Source organism: Jaculus jaculus, chromosome 2 (assembly GCF_020740685.1).
Source record: "Jaculus jaculus isolate mJacJac1 chromosome 2, mJacJac1.mat.Y.cur, whole genome shotgun sequence".
Lineage (NCBI taxonomy): Eukaryota > Metazoa > Chordata > Mammalia > Rodentia > Dipodidae > Jaculus > Jaculus jaculus.
The window spans coordinates 131,448,359-131,473,691 of NC_059103.1; the positions used below are offsets into that span (position 1 = coordinate 131,448,359).

At 40.8% G+C, this 25,333-nt stretch overlaps 1 protein-coding gene across 4 annotated transcripts in view; it reads right to left on the reverse strand.

Moving 5' to 3' along the window:
* Positions 1-25,333, reverse strand: part of Asph (aspartate beta-hydroxylase) — a 226,064-nt gene that overhangs the window by 12,711 nt on the left and 188,020 nt on the right. For all 4 annotated transcript variants that reach the window (XM_045143382.1, XM_045143383.1, XM_045143381.1 and 1 more), the window contains 2 exons: positions 6,595-6,730; positions 95-186 (listed from right to left, as the gene is read on the reverse strand). In XM_045143382.1, the coding sequence (XP_044999317.1) occupies positions 95-186; positions 6,595-6,730 (228 nt within the window). The remainder of the gene's footprint in view (positions 1-94; positions 187-6,594; positions 6,731-25,333) is intronic.

The following is a 25,333-nucleotide window of genomic DNA, read 5'->3' on the forward strand; positions in this document are numbered from 1 at the left end:
GCCAAAAGAAATAATTGTCTTCTTGTAAAGGTCATTTCTACCTGACTGCTGATAACAAACTGCATTTTGCCACCTCTGAAGACCCTCTTGGTACCTGTCCTCTCTTGCATCCTGTTGTCTCAGAGAACTTTTCAAGTAAAGCACAGGTTTTAGGAGCTCCTTTACATGCATTTTCATTTTTTCTTCCTAGAAAAATATATGACAAAAGCAATGCAGAGTTAGACAGCTAACCCAAACTGGTAGTCCCAGTTCCACAGGAAGCTGAACTGGGAGAATTACTTAAGTTTAACTTGTGCAATACAGTGAAGTTGAAACTAACCAAACAACCAACACCAAAAATGCGAATCAAACAATCAAGCAAACACCAGAAAACAAATTTCTGTACACGCTAAACTCATTTGCTGTTGGACTACACACAATCTCTATTGTCACCCGCACAGGTTGAAATCTTATTTTTCCTTCAGTGGCAGGGCAGCTCTGTCCCCTTCCAAAGATATTCACATGATGACCTTGCAATACTATGGCTATGTTTTATTAACTATCCAGGGAGAATTACTGCTGCAGACAGCATTGAGATTTCCAGTGAGCTGATCTTAAGATAAGGGGATTATCCTGGATGAACTGGAGGGACCCAGTATAATCACAGGGTCCTTAAATGTGGGACAGTGAGGGAGAAATGAGAATGAGATTGACCAGCCATTGCTGGCTTTGGAGATGGAAGGAAATACAAGCCAAGGGAGTAAGCAGACTCTAGAATCTGGAGCCTCCTGAAGGGTGACATCTTGATTTCAGCCAGGGAAGCCCACTGTAGACTTGTGAGACAATGAATGCATGTATTTTAGAAAGTATTTTATTTATTTATTTATTTGTAAGGAGAGAGGGAGAGAGAGAGAGAGAGAGAGAGAGAGAGAGAGAGAGAGAGAGAGAGAGAGACAGAAAGAGAGTGGTACCAAGGCCTCTAGCCACTGCAAATCAACTTCAGATACATGTGCCACCTCGGGCATCTGGTTTTACATGAAACCTGGATCCTTAGGCTTTGCAGGCAAGTGCCTTAACTGCTAAGCCATCTCTCCAGCCTAATGCATGCCTTTTTTAAAGTCACTCAGTTTGTTGTATCACCCACAGGATACTAAACATATCCTAAGAAAGAAAAATATATGCCTGCCTAAAATGCATTTTAAGTCTACTTTAGTTACTAAAATATTCATTTTAAATTAAGATGTAGGGGTTTGTAAAAATGTATAGATCATTTTTTAAATGTTGATAAAGAATGGCATTTAAATGAAGAGAGGAGGAATTTGAATAATGTTTTCTATGAGTAAATATACTAGCATACAGATTTTTGGACATAATCTTAAACATCCTGGTCATGCAAAACTTCTTTGCACTCTGATGGGGGAGATGTACTCAGAATGTGTGCAGCATCATTTTCTTTCAGGAGGAGTTAGAGAATGAATGTTTTAAAAGATAGACACAGGTCTGGAAGACATATTAGCAGTTAAAATTGCTTTGCTTGCAAAGTCTGATAGCCTAAGTTTAATTTCCCAATGCCCACATAAAGCCAAATGCACAAAGTGGCAATGCACGTAGAGTTCATTTGCAGTGCAGAAGGCCCTGACACATCCATACCCACTCTCTTTCTATCTGCCTCTTTATCTGTCTCTTTGAAATAAATAAATTAATTAACAAACAAATAAACAATATTAAAATGTTTTTAAAAAGACTGTAATCCCCTACTCAAATTTCTTTTAAAGGAGGCTGTGTCCAAACATGAACTCAACTTTAATGCTAGTTGTATTCTAAGGTCACCATATGGTGAGAATATTAGCAATGTCACAAGAGATTTAATGCAAAGAAATTTTCTTCAATCACATGGACATCTAGAATTTAGGAAACGAATTATACGTCAATACTAACCTTCCTTGACTGATCTTTTTGCCTCCTAATTGAGTACAATGTGCATTGCTATTTTTAGTTGTTAATGGAACACCCTAAATAAATGTCAGTTTGAAGGGCTAATAGATAAATGTATGAGTCATCACAGAGCACTTTTAAGCCCTGGCTTTCTAGGTCTTCCCATATGTAGGGACTGAGGAGGGCCTGGAATGGGACCTCCTTTGGGATCTGTGCTGTGAAGTTAGAGCTGAGTGGAGCCTGGTGGCTTGACCAGCAGTCAGAGTAACTGAACATCCCACAGGCACAGTGTAAGGGCTGAGCACATGCCATGAAGGGAAATGGTGTGCTTCCTTCAATGATAGGTGATGAATGGATAACCAAACAAATTATATTGTTAGGATCCACTCACAACCAGCTCTGGATTAGAGAGCACCTCTAGTCTTATCAGCATATGAAGGTTAGCACCCCCTTACCTAAAAGTCCACAATCTAAAACCTACTGAGCATTTTGCACATGATGCTTAAAATGTTTTAGAATCTAAATCTTCTCTTGGGGGAAGGTTGTGGGTAACAGAGTCAACAGTTTGGATTGCTACTAGTTCAAGTTTTAATGTGTGATCAGAAGAGTCTGGGGAAAGCACAGTGCTAATCATGAATCAGATTCACAGATAGAGATGTCTGCTGTTCACAATAGCCAGGAAGGGAGGCATTTCTGCTGTATTTACAGGAGAGGTGCTGCCACATAGGAAGCCACATAGTAAATGGCTGAGCAAAGAATTGGGAATTCCAGTCCAGCAAGAACAGACCCAAGAGGAAGGCTTTTAGCCAGGACTCATGATGCCTCTGTGTTGCTGCTCCTGTCACAAATGTGCAATAAGATGCTGCATCACTATCAGATACTGCATAACTGGGCCAAAGCTTTCCCAAAGTGTTCACTAAAGGTCCCATACTCAAGGCACTATTTTCATTGACATTTTTCACATGAGGTGTTCAGAGAGTCAAGGCAGGTCCACATTATACAGCTGAAGAGAATGCATTCAGGACTAGAAGCTAAGATTGTGGTAACCCTCTGCCTTGAGGTAGTTTCCCATTCTGTTACATCATGGGTTATGAGGCAGCTGCAGGAGAGCAAATCAGTTGGCTCAATGTAATTGCAAGACAATGTGTGCAACTCAGAGAGGCCTCCCTGGCCCCATTTAATTTCTTATCAAAGTTAACTGTCAAGAAATAGCAAACTTTGCTTTTTTTGGAAAAATGGCCCAGAGAAGAGATCTAATAGCTACTAAAGACTACTTGATCTACTTAATCAGGAACATTAACGGAGCTAGAAAGAGGTTACATTCATCTTAAGATTCAAGGATCTGCAGCTGAGATGATAGCAGGTTCCATCTAGTATTACATCTCTGACCAATCAGTAATGGTAGGCCAGAGCAAGACTATAACCAAGGGTTGCGGTTTCCAAAACCTATGCTGTAAAGTACAATTTTTCACTTCGTTACATCATGGGTACAAGGCAGCCTGCCCAGAAGGATTCAGAAGTTCAACTTGAGGTCTTCTAGAAAGAATGGAAAGTAAGTTGGCACCATTTCCCAAAAGTGACTGTTATGGTAGTTTATTTCCTGCATATTTTAGTCACTGTTAGTAATGATTATTAAAATGTGAGCAAGATAGATGTTTGTGACAGTTAATCTTTATTATCAACTTGACTGGATAAAGAAGTAAATAAGAGACATGCCCCTTTGGCAGGCCTGTGAAGGCTTTTCGAGAAAAGATCAACTAAGAGAAGTCCCTCCTCAAGAGCAAGCCTTCCAGTGACTCCTATTTATGGAAATTCAGGAAAAGGCAGTGTCTTGTGCCTACCTGTCCTTGAGAACTGCCAGAATGTACATCAATTTGTTGCTGTTATTGTTTGCTGACATTAGAACCTAGTTTCTTGGGTGCCCCAACGCAGTGTGAAGAATAGAGATCTTCTAGAATCCTCCTAGCTTTTAGCACCAGATTATGACTGCCAAAATGTCAGCTTCCAGAGCTTAAAAGCTAATGTGTTCTCAGCCTCTCCACTATACAGACAAGACAGCCATTTTGAACTATGCAGCCCGTATTGTGTAAGGCAACCTAATAAATCCCTGGTGTAACATATGTTCATCCTGTTGGTTCTGTTCCTCTAGAAAACCCTCACAGACACAATGCTGAATAATATTCCCACAACAAGTTAATGTTTTGTGTATTCTTTTTCTTTTCAGTGCTGAGCATGAAAGCCAGCACCTCATATTTCTTAGGCAAGTGTTACACAGAGAAATTAAAAAAAATATATTTTGGAAGAAAAGTATTACTTACATTTGCTGATTCTATTTTATTCAAATCCTAAAAACTTGATTATTCAAAATGAAATAAAGGCTAAGGGTAGAGTTTAGTGACAGATGCTCTTTCATCTGCCTAATATGTGTGAAGCCCATGTTCAGATCTCAGCAACACACACACATACTCTACAGTTCAGCATCAGTTATAATACTGAGACAAAATACCACAAAATGTGTGACTTAAGCAACAGAAACACATGTTACTTATATATACATGCAAATACACACATACATGCACAAATACATACATGACTACATTAGTTTGAGTCAAAATGCAAATCATAACAGAAATGTTGTCATTTTTAAAAAGCAATAACATCTTTTTTTTTAAAAAAAAAATCTAACATCCAAAGCTTCATCATGGGGTCCATAAATAGCTTTAATTGTTTTTTTTTTTTAATTTTTATTAACATTTTCCATGATTATAAAAAAATATCCCATGGTAATTCCCTCCCCCCCCACACTTTCCCCTTTGAAATTCCATTCTCCATCATATTACCTCCCCATCTCAATCACTGTACTTACATATATAGAATATATTAATAAAGAACAAAGAATGAAAATAAATTTGCTAAGGCACTCCAATCAAAATGTTTATAACAGCAATTAAAAGTCAATGAAAAGAATAACAGAAAGAAGAAAATATAAATGTAGAATCAGGAAACATAATCTTAGCAAAAAGGCAAGTGATTTTATGAGCTGCTTAAAGCACAGATAAAACTTTATTACAGCGAGAAAAGGAAAAAAACATGCAAATTCTATTCAATGAGAAGAATTTTAAAAAAGAAAGCAAAAACCTAAGAAATTACTTCAAATACCTTACAGAAATTTATTCTAATCAAATTATCTGAAAAATTAAAAATCAAAATGTTACCTTTAGACCAATTATTACCTCTATTATGTATTTATATATTTTATTTATAGCTTAAAGCTTCTATAGTTCTACAATTCTTCGAATATTTCAACTCTGTCAATGTCTTACTAGAGACTCCAGTTTCATTACTGTCAGGACACATTCTATTCTGATGTACTGCCCCAGGAAGCCTCATGACAAAGTCACGAAAAACACACGGGATATCAGTGGGGCTGATTGGATGACAACTAAAGTGTCAGTGGGATTAACTCATCTAAGTGACACTGCAAATAGAATGCATGTTTTATACATATGGACCATGCACCTCCATTAACACGAATCCTACTGGCAGAAACTCACAGAATCACTTGGGGTACGCAACCTCACTTCTTATGGACGACATATCCTCGAACAAGTTACTTCGCCCATATAAGCCATTATGGAAGCACAAGCAAGACAGTCACTGCTGTGCCTGCCCTTTCCTGGAAGCCTAATGTTCAGCACTCTGGCTGTTCTGTGCAGCTAGAAAATGTGCAGCGTACCCAGTTGGCACATTACAATGGATTTACCGTTGTTACCAGAGCTTAGGTTGAACTTTCAAGAGAAATGGCAAGAGCCGTAAGGGCTAATGTTCCTCAGTTAAAAACAGATGAAAATATATTAACTCTGATAAAACATACTGGAACAACATCTGTGTGTCTGAGAGCCTCATGTGACTCATGTGTGACCTTGTCCAACCTCTCTTACCATATGGCTATTAATTTGATTGCACCATCACCTGCACTTAACAGAAGCCAGTGAGACTACGAAATGCTCCTTTCTAACATACACACATGCATGCGTGCATGCACGTGCTCACACACACAGACACATACAGACACACACGATAGGCTTGTCAGTTACACTTACATAATAGGGTTACTGTTAAAAATCATGCTATTTGGGCTGGAGAGATGGCTTAGCAGTTAAGCGCTTGCCTGTGAAGCCTAAGGACCCCGGTTCGAGGCTCGGTTCCCCAGGTCCCACGTTAGCCAGATGCACAAGGGGGCGCACCTGTCTGGAGTTCATTTGCAGTGGCTGGAAGCCCTGGCACGCCCATTCTCTCTCTCTCCCTCTATCTGTCTTTCTCTCTGTGTCTGTCGCTCTCAAATAAATAAATAAAAAAATGGACAAAAAATATAAAAACAAATCATGCCATTTGTCAGGGATATGAGGAAAATTTAAAAAAATGTATTTATACATATACAGGCATATGAATGAGTGCACCAAGTGTGTACACACACACACACACACACACACACACACAGAGAGAGAGAGAGAGAGAGAGAGAGAGAGAGAGAGAGAGGGAGAGAGAGATATTTTGTCTTAACAAACAAGGAACACCTTTTAAAACCTTAGGTTGCCAGGCAGTCTCCTATAAGTTCAAGCAGCCCAGCTCTGGGGATGCCACTGGCTACAGAGAGTGATGTAGAAGTCAAGAGCTCACCTTGCTGCCACAGTGTGAACTGGCTCCAGTCCCCCTTCTCCCTCAGGTTTTCATCCTCAGGCAGGAAGAGACCATTGGCTGTATCCATCACCAGGAGGCCTTCATCACGGATTAACTTCCAATTTCTCTCTAAAGTCTTGAAGGAAGATTCTGGTTTCACTGGGATGAAAATAAGGCTCTAGAACATCTTAAAACGACTTTAATCTTTTGTTGATTTAATAAAGAATTGGAAATAATTGGAGGTGTGGGTCTATGTGGGGACAGAGGTTGATCCTGGGTGTCTTCCTCAATTGCTTTCCATCTTATTCTTTTTTGGGGGCACAGGGTCTTATATTGACCTGGAACTCACCAATGTGGCTAGGCTAGCTGTCCAATGAGCTTCAGAGACCAGCCTGTCTCTGCATCCCTACCACTGAGATTATAGCTGTGCTGAGTATTTTTTTTTATATATGAGTGCTGGGGAACCAAACTTAGGTCCTTATGCTGGAATAGCAAGCACTTTACTGTCTGAGTCATATCTCTAGCCCCAGAAGTGAAATTATTGCTCTTGTCTCGATTATTTCAGTGTTTTTTGCAACCTCTTTTGAAGAATATTAAGCAAACAAGCAAACAAAGGAAGCAAACAACCTCACTTTATTTTCAAATCAAATATCTTTGCAGAGTAAAAATGTCAGTACTTCCTAGAAACCTTGAGAATAATTCCTTAAAAACTGTTTGCTTTATGGTTTGCCTAAAAGTTTCTCTCCCTCCTTCTCCTCCTTCCATCAACAACCTAGCAAGAACATTGTTCCTATAGAATTGTTCACTGCAATAACTTACATGTGATACTCCAGCATCCAAACTAGAATACAAATCACAGATTTCATTTTACCTTTCAAACCAGTGACCCTCAAAACTAATCAAAGAGGATATCCAGAGGTTGCAGAGAGCTCAATGTGAAGTAGACTTGAAACACACCTGCCAAGACTCAAAGAACAGTGCTGAAGAGGTGTTGGAAAGATTGTAAGAGTCACATGGTAGGAAGGAGTATCCTAAAGCATTGTCCCCTCCCCTAGAGTCTGACTGATGCATTCATGACCCCACCATGAGTACCAATAACTCCACTGAGGAAGACCCTCAGTAGAATGGGAGTAGAGGTAGGAGAAAGGGATACAAGAAGATAACCCAAGGGGAGTATTATTAATGTAATTTATTCATATAGTCAAGTTCATAATTAATGAAAATAAAAATTAAAAACAGAGTTCCTGAGCTGCAGAGAAGGCTTAGAAGTTAAAGCACTTACCTGAGAAGCCTAAGGACTCAAGTAAAATTCCCCAGTACCACATAAGCCAGATGCACAAGGTGGCACATGTGTCTAGAGTTTGTTTGCAGTCACTAGAGGCCCTAGTTTGCCTATTTCATCTCTCTCTGTGCCTCTTCCTGTCTCTCTCCCTCTCTCAAATAAAAGAGTAAAAACATTTTAAAAACAGAATTCTTTACAATGATGCCATCCACCATGGTAAATATTAATTATACTTTCTAAGAAGGAGGAAATCTCTTTGTAGCATGTGATGCATCATAAAATTGATAACAACACACAAATAAATGTGCTTACAGAGTTCAGACAGACAAATGCTCCTGCCTTCTTATTTATGAGGCTACTTCAGCCCAGCCAGGGCTTTACATGGGCAAATCCAGTGATGGATCCTGCTGGCCATCCTCCCTATCTTAAGGTTCTTGGGTAAGGGCGTGGCTGTCCATGGGGTGGGAGCGGTGGGGTACACAAGGGGCAGGAGCGCAGAAGTAATGAACTGAGCCAAACTGCTAACAGAAGAAAAAAATAATAAAACCAGTTTTCTTATGGGAAGTAGGGAAGAGACAAAGTTGTAGAGGAGAAAATGAGGATTTTGGAAATTCAATGCTACCATGTCTGTATTAGATGAGAAAGGGATGGGCTGGCTGGGGAACAGAGAGTACAGGAACACACTAGCTGCTTCCCACGAGGCGGAGGGATCAGACATACTGCAAGTGGCCTGGGAGCAGTGGGTGGGAACTAATTGCAGCAACACATTGATGCAAAATGTGAAAATAATTAGTACTTTCTGAAAATGGACTGGATTGCCTTATACAGCAGCTCTCTATCTTTGCAATTAATGAAGTAAAACAGGCTTGAAATGGTGAGTAAAGTGTTTATACTAATCCATGCTCTTCTGAGAATTCTTATTGAATATAGAAAATGAAGACAAAAAAGAACAAGTCAGGATGAGTGCACAGGTAGAATATTTCAAAATACACACTTGCCAATTTTTGTGAAAACATCATGCCAACCTCAGTTACAGTGTGAAGTTTGGCTTCAGACATATTTTCCCATTGGCTGTGCACTGTAACTTAACTTTATTTCTAAACACACTATAACCTACTCTGAAAGCAAGTAGGTAAGCTGTAGCCAGTCAACAGATGACAGAACCAAATTGTATCTCCACCTTACTTCCCTTTGCCAAAAGCCACTTCCTTTTCTCTGGCTATCACTACAAATCTGCTTTCGGGTGGAAAATTCTGAGCTACTGGATGCAGAATGCTTCCCCATTCTGGAATCACAGATGATACCAATTAATATCCATTAAGACTGGATTTGCTGTTATTCACTATTTTTAATACCAACGAACATTTTTATAGCACATGAAAACATTAGGTTCATTAAAATATTGTAGGACAAGAGCTTTTGATTAGAAATTGATTTTATAATGCTGTTTCTATGGCACTCATCTATTAGTTGACATCAACCTTTACACCTCCTCCTACCATCACCCTCCTTGGGGTGATGCTAGCTATCTCTCCTTGCTGGGCACTCAGTCCATTACTTTCCATATTTTCATCCCAAGTCAGCAGCTTAACCTAAGTCAATGAAAACATTTCAATAAAAGGAAGCTTACAATTCCATACAGCAGTAGGTCCACAGATCAAGAGAACTGGATGACTTTGTCAACAACATTGAGATTGTGGGAAAGAAGAAAAGTGACCAGGACTTTGCAGGATATGCACATCTCAAATGTACCTACACTGCCAACACTCACTGATGCTATTGTAGCTTATTCGGTTGCTAGATAAATCTGTTAGATTCTTGTTAAACTGTCGCACAGACAAGGGGAGAATTACCTCTCTAACACATGAAATTACTTTCCAAATGAGGTTACTGGAACCTTATAAGGGCAAGCGCTTCCTCTCTTCTCCCTTGGTATTTTAGAAATTTCTTTCATTTCGTTTGAAAGCTGATTTTAAGGACATAGTTGAAAACAGCTGATCTTTTGTTACTAAAATAGGGCACAAAGCCCCAGGGGAAATGTTAAAGTGATTGCATCACGCAATGTAATTTAAATTTTTTAACTTAGGAACAGGCTGTCTTTTTTATGTGAAATGTCATTCCTGCACCTTTCACCCTCAGCCTCCCTGGGAAGTGTTGCCAAGGTACTTTTCCATGGGTATAATATACTGCTTTTTCTTTTGTTTTCCTTTGTTGCATGTGGCACAGATGAATTTGATGACAGGCTCAGGCACAGAAGGAGCAAACTATCCCAGAGAGGGTTCCCAAGCACCTGATTCCAAACATCTGTGATGCAATGTCACAGAGTCTCTGCATCTTATCATCTCATCTTTGTTGTCAACTTCACTAGACTGAGAGGTGCCTAGGGAGTTGCTATAGCACACTTCCAGGATGGTTTCTAAGGATGTTTCCAGAGATTTCTGGCATGTGCGCCGAGTGGGGAAAACCCACCCTGAGTGTGGATGGTACTGTCCATTGGGCTGGGGCCTGCATAGAAGAAAAGCAGGAGGAAGCCTGCACCTGTTCCACTTTCCTTCTCTGGTACACTTTTCTGTTGCTTTCTTTCTTTTTTATATTTTTATTTACTTATTTTTAAATTTTTCAAGTTAAGATCTCATTCTGGCTCAGGATAACCTGGAATTCTCCAAGGAGTCTCAGGATGGCCTCAGATTCATGGCTGTCCTCCTACTTCTGCCTCCCAAATGCTGGGATTAAAGGCGTGTGCCACCACACCCGGCTTCTACTAACTTCTCGTGAGTGGGAGAGATTTTCTGCTGCCACCATTGCAGTCTCCAGCTTCTGAACTCATTGTACTGGCAAACGATCTAAGAGGCCTCCAGACCTTCAGCTGCTGACTAGGGCTGTGTTACTGAACCTTTTGTTCTAGAACTTCTTGTCCTGAGTAGTTACTGGCTTCCACCTCTCATCAGCGTGCAAACCATGAATGCAGGGTGATGCGACCTCTCTGGTTGTGACAGTTAATCTAATAAATCCCTCTCGTAATTACTCACTCATTCTATCAGTTCCATTCCTTCGGAGAACGCTAATACACTGGACAAGAGCTACACACACTTCTGGTTCATTTTCATTGCAAAAAACAACCCATTGTTTTATTTATGAGTTCCATACTTTGCTGGAAGACAAGTCCTGTCCAGAGCAAGTGCTTCCAGGTGCCTGGACATCCTTGTCAGTGCTGTTAAGAGAGTAAGACTAGAAGACAAATCACAAGGTTGACAAGTATGGGAAACTGAGGGAGCCAAAGTAAGCCTGGGCACATAAGGCAAAATGAAAAATCCACCAATCCTGATCCTCTAAGCAGGCAAATCAATGCTTTTCCAACAAAATTTATGAATCTGCTTGGAAGAGTTTTCCACCTCTGGGTAAAAATAGGTAATGCCTTTAGGAAGAAATCTGGGAAGGGACTCGGAAAAGTTGATAACCACATAGCAAGGAAAAAAATGTTCAAAATTCACATGGTTACAGGAAATCAACAACAACAACAAAACCCAATTACACATTGTGTGTGCAGACATTTGAGCTGCTATAACAAAATACCATCAGTTAGGCAGCTTGTAAAGAATTAAAAATGATTTTTCAGTTCTGGATCCAGAAATTGGCACATTTGGTGTCTGGATGAAGGTCAGTCTCTGAGTTCTCTCTGCATCCTTACATGGAAGAGGGCAAGGCCTCTCATCCCAACTATGCTTTCTTCCACCATGTAACATTCCAAGAACTCCTGATGTCATCTCTTCCCAAAGGTACCACCTCCCAACACCATCAGCTTTGGAGTTAGGAGTTCAGCATATGAGAGACCTGGAACCCAGACCATAGCAGAGTCCATGTGTGTGGGGGGCAGGGGGCGGAGTGGATGCAGTGTGCATGTGTGTGTGTGTGGAGGGGGTAGATGCAGTGTGCATGTGTGTGTGGGGTGGATGCAGAGGGCATGTGTGGGGGGGTGTATGCAATGTGCATGTATGTGAGAAGAGGGGGGATGCAGAAGTCATATGGGTGTGGGTGGGATGGAAGTAGAGGGCAGGAGAGGGAATATGGATTTCCTCTACTATTCTGTCAGCTGTCTCAGATGGCAAGGAATGACATTTTTAGGAAATTCCAACAGGAATTTGATCATTGAGACAACAAGTGATCACTGCATTTTCTTTTTTTATTTTTATTTTTATTTTTGGTTTTTCGAGGTAGGGTCTCACTCTAGCCCAGGCTGACCTGGAATTCACTATGGAGCCTCAGGGTGGCCTTGAATTTATGGTGATCATCCTACCTCTGCCTACCGAGTGCCGGGATTAAAGGCGTGGGCAATTAAAGGCTCGATCCCTACATTTTTAATGGCTTACCTTCAGATCTGATTTCCTTGCCCTGAATTCACACATTTCATCAAATGGGAAAGAGAAAGGAACTGCACTGCTATCAGAGCTATTTTCTGGGAAGACAAGAGATTCTAACTCATAGTTTCTTGTGCAGATACAGACATTGGAACACTGGTTAGTCATTCTAAGGCCATACAGCTTTGTACACCTGTGACTGGACTTGCCATTTGCATTGAATCTCAGCTGTATTCATGACTGCTCACCTACAAACAAGTTTCAGGATCTCAGGGCCTCTCCACAGTGCACCAAGCTGGCCTTCATGGGAACTCTCCATGCATGTCACACAGAGAGCTGTTCTCTCATCTTTCTGGTCAGCCTGTTCCACCCATTTAATAGTGCACTTTTCAGTGTCCATCTAGATTAAGTCATCCTTTAAAGCTGCTTTTTTTGCAAAGTGCCCGTAGCTGGGGTTGTGCTTCAATGGCATCATAGCTCAGGGGTTCTGCCCACAGATCCCCCTCAAAAAAATCTGTCTTTTGAGGTAAACTAAAGCCAAACCAATTCATTCTGTTTTTCCTTACTACTATTTTTAGTTAATGGAAAAACATCCATAGTTTTCAAACACTTGAATATTACAACAGGTCTTGTGAGGAAAACAAGTTCTTCCTAACTCTTCCCAAATGTGACACCAACCCCAGCTAGTTCTTTTAAATGTTTTTTTTTGGGGGGGGTGTGTGAGTGTGTGTGATTTACTGCTTATGTCTATATAATATTTATATGACTTGTGGTGATTTTTTTATTTTTAGACATCACCCATTTACTAGAAAAAGTTAACAATTTTACAATTTGATGCCTTCTTTTCTGGTGATAGTCAATTTCACAAACTGTTCATAGACCTGGGTAAATTCACATTCAGATTTTATAATATTATGACAATGAGGTATCGCTATGTGTGAGTTTAATGCTCATACTTCATTTCCCATGCAGCTCTTAAACATTCTGCCCCCCCCCCTTTGGTGGCTTGATACTTCTAATGCACAGAACCTATTTATTCACTAACTGAACAGGTACTGTACTGTCTCTTGCTACTACAGTTAAGCGTGGATGCTGTGGTGGTTCCATTCAGGTGTCCCCCATAAACTTAGGTGTTCTGAATGCTAGGTTCCCAGGTGATGGAGATTTGGAAATTAACACCTCCTGGATGGACTGTATTGTTGGGTGCAGGCTTATGGGAGTTACAGCCAGCTTCCCCTTGCCAGTGTTTGGCACACTGTTCTGTCCCTGTGGTTCACCTAATGTAAGCCAGGGAGTGATGTCCACCCTCGGTTCATGCCATCATTTTCCCCTGCCATCGTGGAGCTTCCCCTCAAGCTGTAAACCAAAATAAACCCCTTTTTTCCACAAGCGGCTCTTGGTTGGTTGATTTCTAGCAGCAATGTGAACCTGACTGAAACAGTAAAGTGGTACTGAGGAGTGGGATTGCTGCTAGACACCTGACTGTGTGGCTTTGGCCTTTTGGAGCTTATTATCAAGAGGAATCTGGAAGGATTTGAAACCTTGGCCTAAGAGATGCATTGAAGTGCTATAAGTACAGCATGATGGACTATTCTGGTCAGAGCTGAAAGACCTGAATGCAATAAGAACTATGGACTATGAGGTTTGACTTATGAGGGTGACTAAGAGCTTTGCCTGGACTGGGCTAACAGTTTGTGCAGGAACCTTGCTGTTATGCTTGGATCCTGAGAAGTTATGCAGGGTTGCTTTGCATAGAAATGATCTGGTGTGAGCAGAGGGATATGACATAGAAAGAAAAATCTTTGGGTGAACTGCTGCCCATTCAGCTGCAACTGAGAGATTACAACCTTTGAGATTGGGCCAGTTGACCTGCAATGGGACAACAGAAAGAATGTAGACTCTTTTGAAGGGGCCTGAATGCTCAAGGAGTGTCCTGTTCTTCAAAATCTGCTTTATTCCCCCCTTGATTAACAAACTATCACTATACCTGGTATTGTGGAGTATAAAGAAATGCAGGAAAGAGAGGGTCATTGAGTTTGCAAAAAGGTCTTGTGCTTTGGAAATGGCTATGGGCAGTGTGAAGCAGGTTTGCTGGTTACCTGCATGGAGACCCCATGGAGCCAGAAGATGAACTGTGGGTGGCAATGGAGACCCAGTGGAGATGCCGGGACCATGAGATGGCTGCTGAGGAGCTGCCGGCCCCGATGAAGTTTTCCAGGACTGTGAGTAGCCTAGCTGGAGGGGCGGAATTGGAATGCCAGAGACTTGTTGCTGGTTAGAATTATTGGACTTGAAGGTTTGTCACTGGCTAGAGTTGTTGGACTTGAAGCTACAGAGTTTGATGTTTGCCCTCTTGTATTGGTTGAATATTTCTTTGCTATGCTCAATGCCATCTTTTGCAGTGTGGATGTTTATCCTGTGCCATTATGGATTTTTTGGTATTATGGCTCAATAAAAAGACCTTGGACTATGGGGATATGTGAACATCATTGGAATTGATAAAAATTAAAGTCATACTTAGTGCATTGTATTTCATACCATGTATGGATATCAGTTTATGGGGGCCAGAGGCGGAATGTGGTAGTTTGATTCAGGTGTTCCCCATAAACTTAGGTGTTTTGAATGCTAGGTTCCCAGCTGATGGATATTTGGGAATTAATGCCTCCTGGAGGGAGTGTATTGTTGGGGGTGGACTTATAGGTATTATAGTTAGTTTCCCCTTGCCAGTGTTTGGCACACTCTCCTGTTGCTATTGTCCACCTTATGTTGTCCAGGGGGTGATGTCCACCCTCTGCTCATGCCATCGTTGAGCTTCCCCTCAAGCCTGTAAGCCAAAATAAATCTCTTTTCCCAGAAGCTGCTCTTGGTTCAGTGATTTCTACCAGCAAGGTGAACATCTAGGTGAATGTCTAATCCAAAAACCTGAAATATAATATATATATGTAAAATTTGTGATAGAGTAGAAAGACAAAGAGAGAAAAGGGAGAAAGAGAGAGAATGGAAACTCTAGGACCTCTTGTCCCTGCAAATGAGTTCTAGACACATGTACCCTACTGTGCATATGGATTTATGTGGGTACCGGAGAATCAAACCTGGGGCCATCAGGCTTTGTAAGGAAGTATCATGCCTTGAACTGCTGAGCCATCCTCCTAACCCCCAAATTTGAAACTTTTTGAGCACACAAGTGGAAAATTACATACCATGAAACTTTTTTCATGCACAAAAATTATGCAAGATATTACATAAAAATACATAAAAATGTATAAAATGCATCTGAAACAAATGAATTCTGTGTTTATACTTGGTTCCTATTCCCACAGTATCTCATTATAATAATCAAAAATCTGAAATTGAGTCTTAAAATATTTCTACACCCAGACGTTTCAGATAAGGGACACTCAAGCTACATTCTCCACTTATCACAACCATCATAGAATCCATTCCTCTCTCAAGTATCCATAGCAGTCTGTATGCTGTGACCTGGACTATTGCTGTATGTGCTTCCTGCACTTTTCCTAGAATTAAGCTCCCTAACTACCAGACTCTTTCATTCCTGAGAGGACACAGTACATGGAAAATTGCATTTCAGAAAACATCTGCAGATGTTCTTACACTTGATTGAAGATTTTACTACTGTGCACGATAGGTGTTCAGGTAGAAAATTTCTACAGATAGTTAGTGAAATGACTATTTTTATAGCTTTTCTTGTTACCGCACATGATTGATATTTTATCTTGCAATAATTGAAAATGGCTAAGTATATCCAGAGTGTACATAAGGTAACAGGTTGATCTGTGTATTGAATAAAGATTGTGAGTAACACAATCAAGTCCACTGAAATGCCCACCACCAGTCATACTTTATATTAGATGCCCCAAATTGCCCATCTTCTAACTGAAAGTTTGTACCCTTTGACCAAGTTCTCCCTGTTTTCTCCTCGTCTTGGCCCATGGCAAGTACTGTGCTACCCTCTGCTTTTATGCACTTGATACTTTGGATTCCACATAGAAGTAAGGTGACATAAACTTCATCTTTCTGTGTCTGGCTCATATTCTGCAGATTCACCCCATGTTGTGGCAAATATCAGCAGCTCATTTTTTAAAGGCTGAGTATAGTTCCACCACACACATTCTTTATTCATTCATACAGAGAATATTTTCTGGGTACATAGGAAATTTTCATAAGCTTTTGAAAAATCTCCCCATGATCCTCCGTAGTGGCCATACCAATTTATATTCTCATGAACAGTGTACAAGAATTTCCTGTTCTCCAAATCAATGCCAGCTCTTATTATCTCTTATTTTTCAAAGGAGCCACCCTAACAGGTATGAGGGAATATCTCAGTGTAGTTTTCATTTGCATTTCCTGGATGAACAATGATGGAATCATTGTTCAAATACTCACTAACCATGTGTAAGTTTTCTTCTTCTATTATGGCCTTCCACACAGTTTATATCAGATTGTTTGTCATTGAGTTGCAGGGGTTCTTATATATTTTAGATATGAAACCTCATCAGATGTTTAATTTGCAAAAATTTTCTCCCATTCTGTAGGTTGCCCTTCCATTTTATTGATTGGCTATTCTGCTATACAGAAGTTTGATGTAATCCCATTTTTTAAATTTTATTTTAGGGCCTTTTTCTTTTAGTCAAGTTATATCCAGAAAATCATTGCAAAGACCAATATCTTTTTATAACTTTGAAAGCACTGCTCCTGACACTGCAATTTTAGTGCTGCTGTTGGGAATCTGAGCTCTTTCTCTCCCTCTCTCCTTTTTTCTCTCTCTCCCTCTCTCCCTTCCTCCATCTATACAGCCTATTTGGAAATCTGATTCTGCCTGTAACTAGCCCTGTGAATGTGGTTAAGGTCCTTGTTACAAAACCTTAGTTGTTTCACTTAAATCTGGGTTGTTGGGAGTCAAACTCGGGGGTTCTAGGCTCTCTGAACCCCTCATGCTTAAGTAGCAAGCACTCAACTGCTGAGTCATCTCCTCAGCCTTTATCTGGATTTCTTGCTCCCTCCTATTATTATTATTATTATTATTTTATTTAGAGAGAGAGAGAGAGAGGCCTTCAGCTGCTGGCAACAACTGTAGATACATGTGCCCTCTTGCGGTGCATGTGTGACATTGTCTGCTTGTGTCACTGTAGGTCTAGCTTGTGAGGGACCTGGAGATTAGAGCATGCACATTAATGGCTAGGCCATCTCTCCAGCTCCCACCCATCATTCTTCCAATAAAAATTTTGTACTGCTTTAATTTCTTCCCTGACATTTATCTAAGGTTTTCTGTTAGGGTTGTTACATGCCTACGTTTTGTTTAATTCTTCTTCACTTATCAAAACTAAAATAATTTCCCAGGAGGAAATATTAATGAACATACTAAAAAGGAACTAGTAAAACTCAGGAGAAAGGAATGTTAATTCTAATAGTAATAGCTGATTGTTTTGACTATATTTCAAAAATAATTAAGAGACTGGACTTCCAGTCAAGATGGTGTCCACCTAACCATGCCTCACCCCTTGGGGAAGAAGGGGCAAGATATTTAGGAATCACTGGGGGTTTTAGGGTTTGCAGATACAGGTGGGCCTCCAGTGGGAGGACGCAGAGGAGCAAACGAGGCCCCCAAACCCTCAAGCACCCATCCTGGCCACAGTTGCAGCCGCAGTTCCATCCTGCACTAACCACAGGCTAAGTGGACCCAGACAAGCGGGCTAGCATGGCTCTACTGGCCAGCGCGGCCCCATGCCCTGCTGCTCCTCCACCCCCCATGTGTGGACCCGGTCCAGCAGGCTAGCATTTACCCCCTCTAGGCGTTCCCTCTACCGCAGAGCTCTAACATGCAGGAACACAGTCGAACTCGCCACTGCTCCCCCACCCTCTGGGCGCAAACCCAGGCTAGCAGGCAGCGACCCCTCAGGTTTTCCTGCCACGGCAGAGCTCCAGGCACAAATGCCTTCCCACTAGCCACCACACCTGACCCCAGCATGGACTCAGGGCAGCAGGCTAGTATCACCTGCTCCCCTCTCCCCGCCCTAGGCTTTCCCGCCACAGGGGACCACCACAGGAGACCACCTTCCCACCCACCACCCTGCCCTGCATGGAACAAGTCCTACTTCACTTCCTGCAGGCTACTGGGACCCAGGCAAGCAGATTATTCTTCACCCTCCCACTGCTTGCTTGCCACGCCACCTGGACCACCACCAATCCCCCCCCCATCACCTGACCAGCAGCAGGCCCATATCCCCACCTGCCCACCTGGCCTTATCACAGGACCCAGCAGTCCCATCCACTCCCCTCTACGTGGTCCAAATGGACCCACTGTCTCACCCCCACCCCTCAGCATCAGGAGAACCACCACCATTCCCATCCTCCCCACCAGGCCCCCAGCCCTGCCACAAAACCAGTCTGCTTTGTTCCATTCCCCCCCCCCCATTCCCTGGTCCCTCAGGCCTTCTGACCACACTGATCATATACTGGGTCATAAAGCCTGCCTAAATATGTTTAGGAAGATGGGCATAATTTCCTGCATAACAGTTCATATTGCTGTATTACTAGAAATTAGCAACAAAAGCACCAGGAATCCCACCAGCTCCTGGAAATGGAACAGCACAGTTTTAAACAATAAACGGGTAGTAGATTAAATAAAAAATGAAATTGCAAAATTTCTAGACATGAATGAGAATGAAAACACATCATACCAAAATGTACAGGACACAATGAAGGTGGTACTCAGGAGAAAATTCATAGCACCGAATGTCTTCATATCAAAGATAGAGAGATTCCAAATCAATAACCTACCAATCACCTAAAGGCACTGGAAAAACAAAAAGAATCCAACCCAAACAGCTCCAGACAGAAAGAAATAAGATCATAGCAGAAATTAATGAATTGGAAACTAAGAAAACAATTAATAAAATGGAGGAAATAAAGAGCTGGTTTTTTGAAAAACATAAACAAGATTGCCAACACCCCTGGCCAATTTGATCAGGCGAAAAAAAAAAAAAAAAGATGCTTCAAAGTTACAAAATTAGAAATGAAAAAAGGAGAGATCACAACAGACATAAGTGAAATTGGGAAAATCATTAGGACTTATTTCAATCACTTCTACTCCACAAAACTGGATAATATGGAAGAAATGGATACATTCCTGGACACATACCACCTACCAAAGCTAAACTCAGAGCAGATTAATCTCCTAAATAAAACTATCAGACCCATCAATATTGAAAAATAATCAAAAACCTCCCCCAAAAGAAAAGTCCAGGACTAGATAGCCTCTCAGCTGAATTCTATCAAACCTTCATGGAAGAACCAAAATCAATTTTTCTCAAACTGTGCCACACAATCAGAGAATAGGGAAAGATCCCCAACTCCTTCTATGAAGCTAGTATCAAACTAATAACAAAACCAGGCAGAGATGCTACAAGAAAAGAAAACTATAGGCCTATTTCCCTGATGAACTTAGACACAAAGATCCTGAATGAAATCCTCTCAAACCAAATCCAACAATACATCAAAAGCATTATCCACCTAGGTCAAGTAGGCTTCATCCCAGGAATGCAGGGGTGGTTCAACATATGGAAATCTGTCAATGTAATACACCACATAAATAAGCTTAAACACAAAAACCACATATCATTTTGATAGATCAAGAAAATGCTTTTGACAAAATACAACATCACTTCATGATCAAAACATTGGAAAGAATAGGCATGGATGGTTTATATGTCAACATAATAAAGGCTATATATTAAGCTCCTCAAGCCCAAATAATAGTTAATGGGGAGAGACTGAAAGAATTCCCACTGAGATCAGGAACAAGACATGGATGTCCACTCTCACCTCTGCTCTTCAACATAGTACTGGAATTCCTAGCTCAAGCAATAAGACAGGAGAAATAAATTTTAAAAATTGGAAAGGAAGAAGTTAAGTTAGCTCTATTCACAGATGACATGATTCTACACATAAGTGACCCAAGACCTCCATCTCAAAACTCTTAAAGGTGATTAACTCTTTCAGCAAAGTAGCAGAATATAAAATCAATGCACAAAAATCAGTAGCCTTTCTATATGTAAAAGACAAAGATACAGAGAAAGAAATAAGCAACATTGTCTCATTTTCAGTAGCAACAAAAAAATAAAATAAAATACCTTTGATAACGTTAACAAAGGATGTGAAAGATCTATACAATGAAACATAAAAAAGTAAAGAAAGAAATTGAGGAGTACTTGAGAAAATGAAAAGACCTCCCATGCTCCTGGATAGGCAGAATTAACAGTGTGAAAATGGCACACTTACCAAAAGCAATATACAGGTTTAATGCAATACCAATAAAAATCCCAGCATCATTTTTCACAGAGATAGAAAAAATAATCTCAAAGTTCATATGGAATGGCAGAAGGCCTCGGATATACATGCATATCCTCAGCATCCATGCCTGATCTAAAGCTATATTATAAGGCCATAGTAATAAAAACATGGTACTGGCATAAAAGCAGGATTATACACCAATGGAACAGAACCGAGGACCCAGATTTGGGTCAAGTAATTACAGCTACTTGATATCTGACAAAGGCCCTAACAATGTAGACTGGTAAAACAACAACATCTTCAACAAATGGTGGTAGACGAACTGGGTAAACATATGCAGGAAAATGAAACTTGATCCACATCTCACCATGCACAAAAATCAAGTCCAAATGGATCACAGGCCCCAGTATAAGACCGAAAACTCTGCTATTACTGGAAGAAAAAAATAGGAGGCACTTTCCATAATATAGGAGTGGGAAAAGACTTCCTGAACAAAACCACAGTAGCTCAAGAACTTAAAAAAGTATCACTCAGCCATTGGGATCTCATGAAGCTGAAAGTTTTTCACAGGACAAACATACAATAAGCAGAGCCATTAGATTACCCACAGAATGGGAGAAAATTTTTGCCGGCTATACAACTGGCAGAAGGCTAATTTCTAGAATCTATAAAGAACTAAAAAACCTAAACAATAGAAAGTCAAACAGCCCACTCTAAAAATGGGGCACAGAACTGCACAGGGAGTTATCAGAGGAAGAAATATAAATGGCGAACACACACTTAAGAAAATGTTCAATATCCCTAAATATTGGGGAAATGCAAATTAAAACAACTATGAGATTCCACCTTACCCTAGTAAGGATAGCAAACATTAACAACAACAACAACAAAAACTAATGAAAACAAATGCTGCTGAGGTTGTGGAGAAAAAAGAACCCTCATTCACTGTTGGTGGGAATGTAAGATGGTACAACCACTATGGAAAACAATATTGAGACTGCTAAAAAGGTTGACTATAGAGGCAACAACAGACCCAGTTATTCCCTTACTGGGCATTTACCCTAAATGCTCCATGCCTCAGTCCACAGAGATTTGCTCAAACATGTTTGTAGCTGCTCAATTCATAGTGGTTAAGAGTTCGTATCAACCCAGATGCCCATCATTGGATGAATGCATAACCGAAATGTGGTACATCTACATGATGGAATTCTACATGGCAGTAAGGAAAAATGATACAATGAAATTTGAAGAAAAATGGTTGAACTTGGAACAGATCATTCTCAGCACACTCACCCACTCACAGAAAGATAATCATCACATGGTCTCATTTATCTGTGGCTCCTAACCTGAATCTGCCTGAGATTCTGACATATCTAATAGGGCAGCTCGAGGACTGGGCAATAGGGAAGGTGAGGTGGGAGGGGAGGATAAGGGAGGAGGGGGTCATAAAACTGGACCCAAATGATAATGGTAACATAAAATCCTATATCCTGAAAGACAGATGAAAAGGTTGAATCTTCATCAGGTCCTTAGAGGGAAAATCTGAATCAAAGGGCCCTGGAGAGGGTATGATGAAGACCAACCTTAATCTTCTTCGGTTTCTCTCTCTTTCTCTCCCTCTTCTCTCTTTCTCTTTTAAACTGCCTATATTTTTCTTCCTTCTTTTCCCTTGGTGCTGGCCTGTAACTCCCAGTACCGGCATGTAGTTAACATCTGCAATGAGCTGTTGATCAGAGAGACCTATTAGGTTTCCCAAAAGAAGACAGAATTCTATCTGAGTACTTGATGACCCACCAAAGGTTAATGGTAAGACACTACTGCTAAAGAAACAATATGCTGTTAGAACATGGAGCAACCTGGTTAGAATCTGGAAGAAAGTCAGTCTCCAGATACTCAGCTTGTCTAGTGCCAGAAAGTGCTACATGAGCTACTGGGGAAAAATGACCAACATCTGTCCAAGTGACTTGTGGTCTCAGCCACTAGGCAGTAATCAACCTGACACGCTGCTCACCCAAGTGCAATAATGGTACACAACCATAGTGGGTAACCAACTGCTCTTAATTTGGCTAACAGATCTGCTCAGTAAGTGGAACCCATATCCGGAACTGGGAAACAAGTCAGAACCATATCCAAGAAATAGAGCCTGCTCTCCATTATCAAGCTTTCACCAATCATGGGCTACAAGAGGGCCTATACCTATTAAATTCTCTCTAAAATAATAATGGTTATCCCAGTATCTGGTGCTGACTTCAGTCTCCTTTGGAGATTTTGCTTCTCTTTTTCAGATGGACGCAGAACCTGAGGAGAGAATAAGCCTAATGCACCTCACCAGGGGCCCAGGTGAATCCATGGAGTAATTGGGGAATGAGCAAGAGTGCTGCTTTCTCGGTAAACCTGGTAGCAGCAAAGGGTAAAAGAGATAGACACAGAGAACACTCAACACCTACCAAACCAGATATTTAGAGACACAGAGGCTCCCAAGACCTCATCACTGAAGTAGACCTAAAACAAACCCAACATGGCTCAGGGAAATTCACAGAAGAGCAGGTGGAAAGAATGTTAGACCCACACATTGTGTCATTATGCACAGAGACATTGCCTCTTCTCCATAACTAATGGCTAACCCCACAATGTACGACCCACATTCTCCAATGAGGATGGTCCCTTTAGAGGATGGAAGACAGAGAGGAAGTTAATAATGGTACCAACATGGCTGTATCCATACTATGTACATGACTAATAAAAAAAGAAAAACAAAAAAAATTAATTAAGAGAATAAACCTATTTTTAACACTTAATTGCTTTCCATGGCTTACCTTCCATTCTCTTAGACGGACCTTATAATATGTAATCCAACCCCTAGTGAAGTTTAGAAACACAACAATGCTATCCTAAAAATGTCCTATTTGTCTCTTGAATGTATCCATTAGGAGTTTACTGAACCCTAAGGAATGATGCTTCCTCTGATAGCTTGCAATGGAGAGAGAGGAGAGAGAGACAGAGAGCTCAACACTATGTTCTTTGTTTGCACCCCATGCTCTACTAATTCATACAATAATTTATTGTCAACCTAATTTCTTGTTGCCCCCCTGGCCTGTAGAGCTTCCTTGCATTACTTGGCTGGTACACCTCCAATTCTGAGGGGGAGGGGATCTCAGATGATGAAAAAAATGATCATAATGCTTGAAGCTTGATAGGAAGTCACTTGAATTTTGTCCTAATCAAATGCAGCTTGTCTGCCCAAGCTCTGAGTATTGTTTCTGTGGGGGAACATGGGAGCACTCAGAGATGCTTTTGCTGAGACAGGTGCTAGATGCTGCATGTTGCTAAGAAACAGGAGTAACATGTGGTGGTTTGAAGCAATTTGTCAACCATAAACTCATGTGTTTTGAGTGCCTGGTGCACAGCTGGAGGCAATGTGGGAGATGGAGTATTGCTGGGGTGGGCTGAGAGGTGTTACAGCCAGCTCTCCTTTGCTACAGCTCAGCTTACTCTGTTGCTGCTTTTTTCCACCTGCTATGGCAAGGTGTGGTGTTCAGCCTCTGCTCTACTGTCCTGTCCCTGATATCACAAAGCTGCCCCCTCTAGACTGTAGAACAAAATAAATCCTTTCCTCACACCCTAGGCTGTACAGACGAGGAATTCAGCCAACACTCACAACAAGAGAAGGGGAGAGGAGGCAGTATACTGTCTTCCCTTCCTGTGAGAGCTAAGAGCAGAAATCCCAAAGTCCCCAATTTCAAGAAGCTGGAATTCTGTTGGGGAGATGTGCTGTGTATTTACAAAAACATGATATTTAGTGAGCAGACACACAGGCATGTGCCTGTGGGTGTGTGTATTTAAGAGATGAATAGATATGTGTGGACATCAAGCTGTATATCATGAACTATGAAATTAAGCTTAGAGTCTCCCAAGGAATACCTGCCCACAGGTTCAGGTGGAAATTATATTGAAATATCCAACATGGTAGTGCGACTTTCTAAAAAGAAGCAAAGATAAAAACAATTTGTAGGCACTTTTTAACATGGTAACAAATACTGAAAACTTGCTGGTTTTACTTTGAGAAATAAAAATGACTTTTTTTAAGACTAAAATAACTCAAAAAAATAGTTTCCTGATGCTACATTGCCATATTCTTGGTATTACATACCCCTCTATCATCTTAAGGAGGCACTTCAAAGCTGCTTTGGCTAAAAAGCACTGACTCCTCACTTGGGTCCACATGGTAACTAGAGCAGGATGTAAGTCTGCCATCTCTGCCTTCATTTGGCGTATGTAACTACTATTTTGATTAAGCAAGTCTTCCTTATTAAACTTTCGGAACAACCTATAGAGAACATACTACTGCCAAGGTCGTCTTGCACATATTGAAACTAAAACACAAAGAATGAAGCCTAATGTCTCATCCGAGTAAGGGATGGATCAAATATTTAAAAAAAAATTCCACCTAGGCATTGGAGCTATAGAGAGGCTTTTAAGTTGCTGCATTGTTTACCTTGGTTGTGAAGAAGTTAGGTTCTCAGCACCCAGCAGAAACTGAAACTTATTTTCAGTACCACATTCAATCATGGTTCTTATTTTTAACAGATTTATGGAGCTATACCCCACACACCATAAAATTTACTCAATTAACTTTTATAAAGCAGTGGGTTTTAGTATATTCAGACTTGAGCAGTCATTAGCTCTTCACTTCAATATCAAAATGTTTCATCACACCCAAAAGTAATTCCTTACACATTAACAGTCACTCCACATTACCTCTACCCCTTAGATGCTGGAGAACATCAGTCTG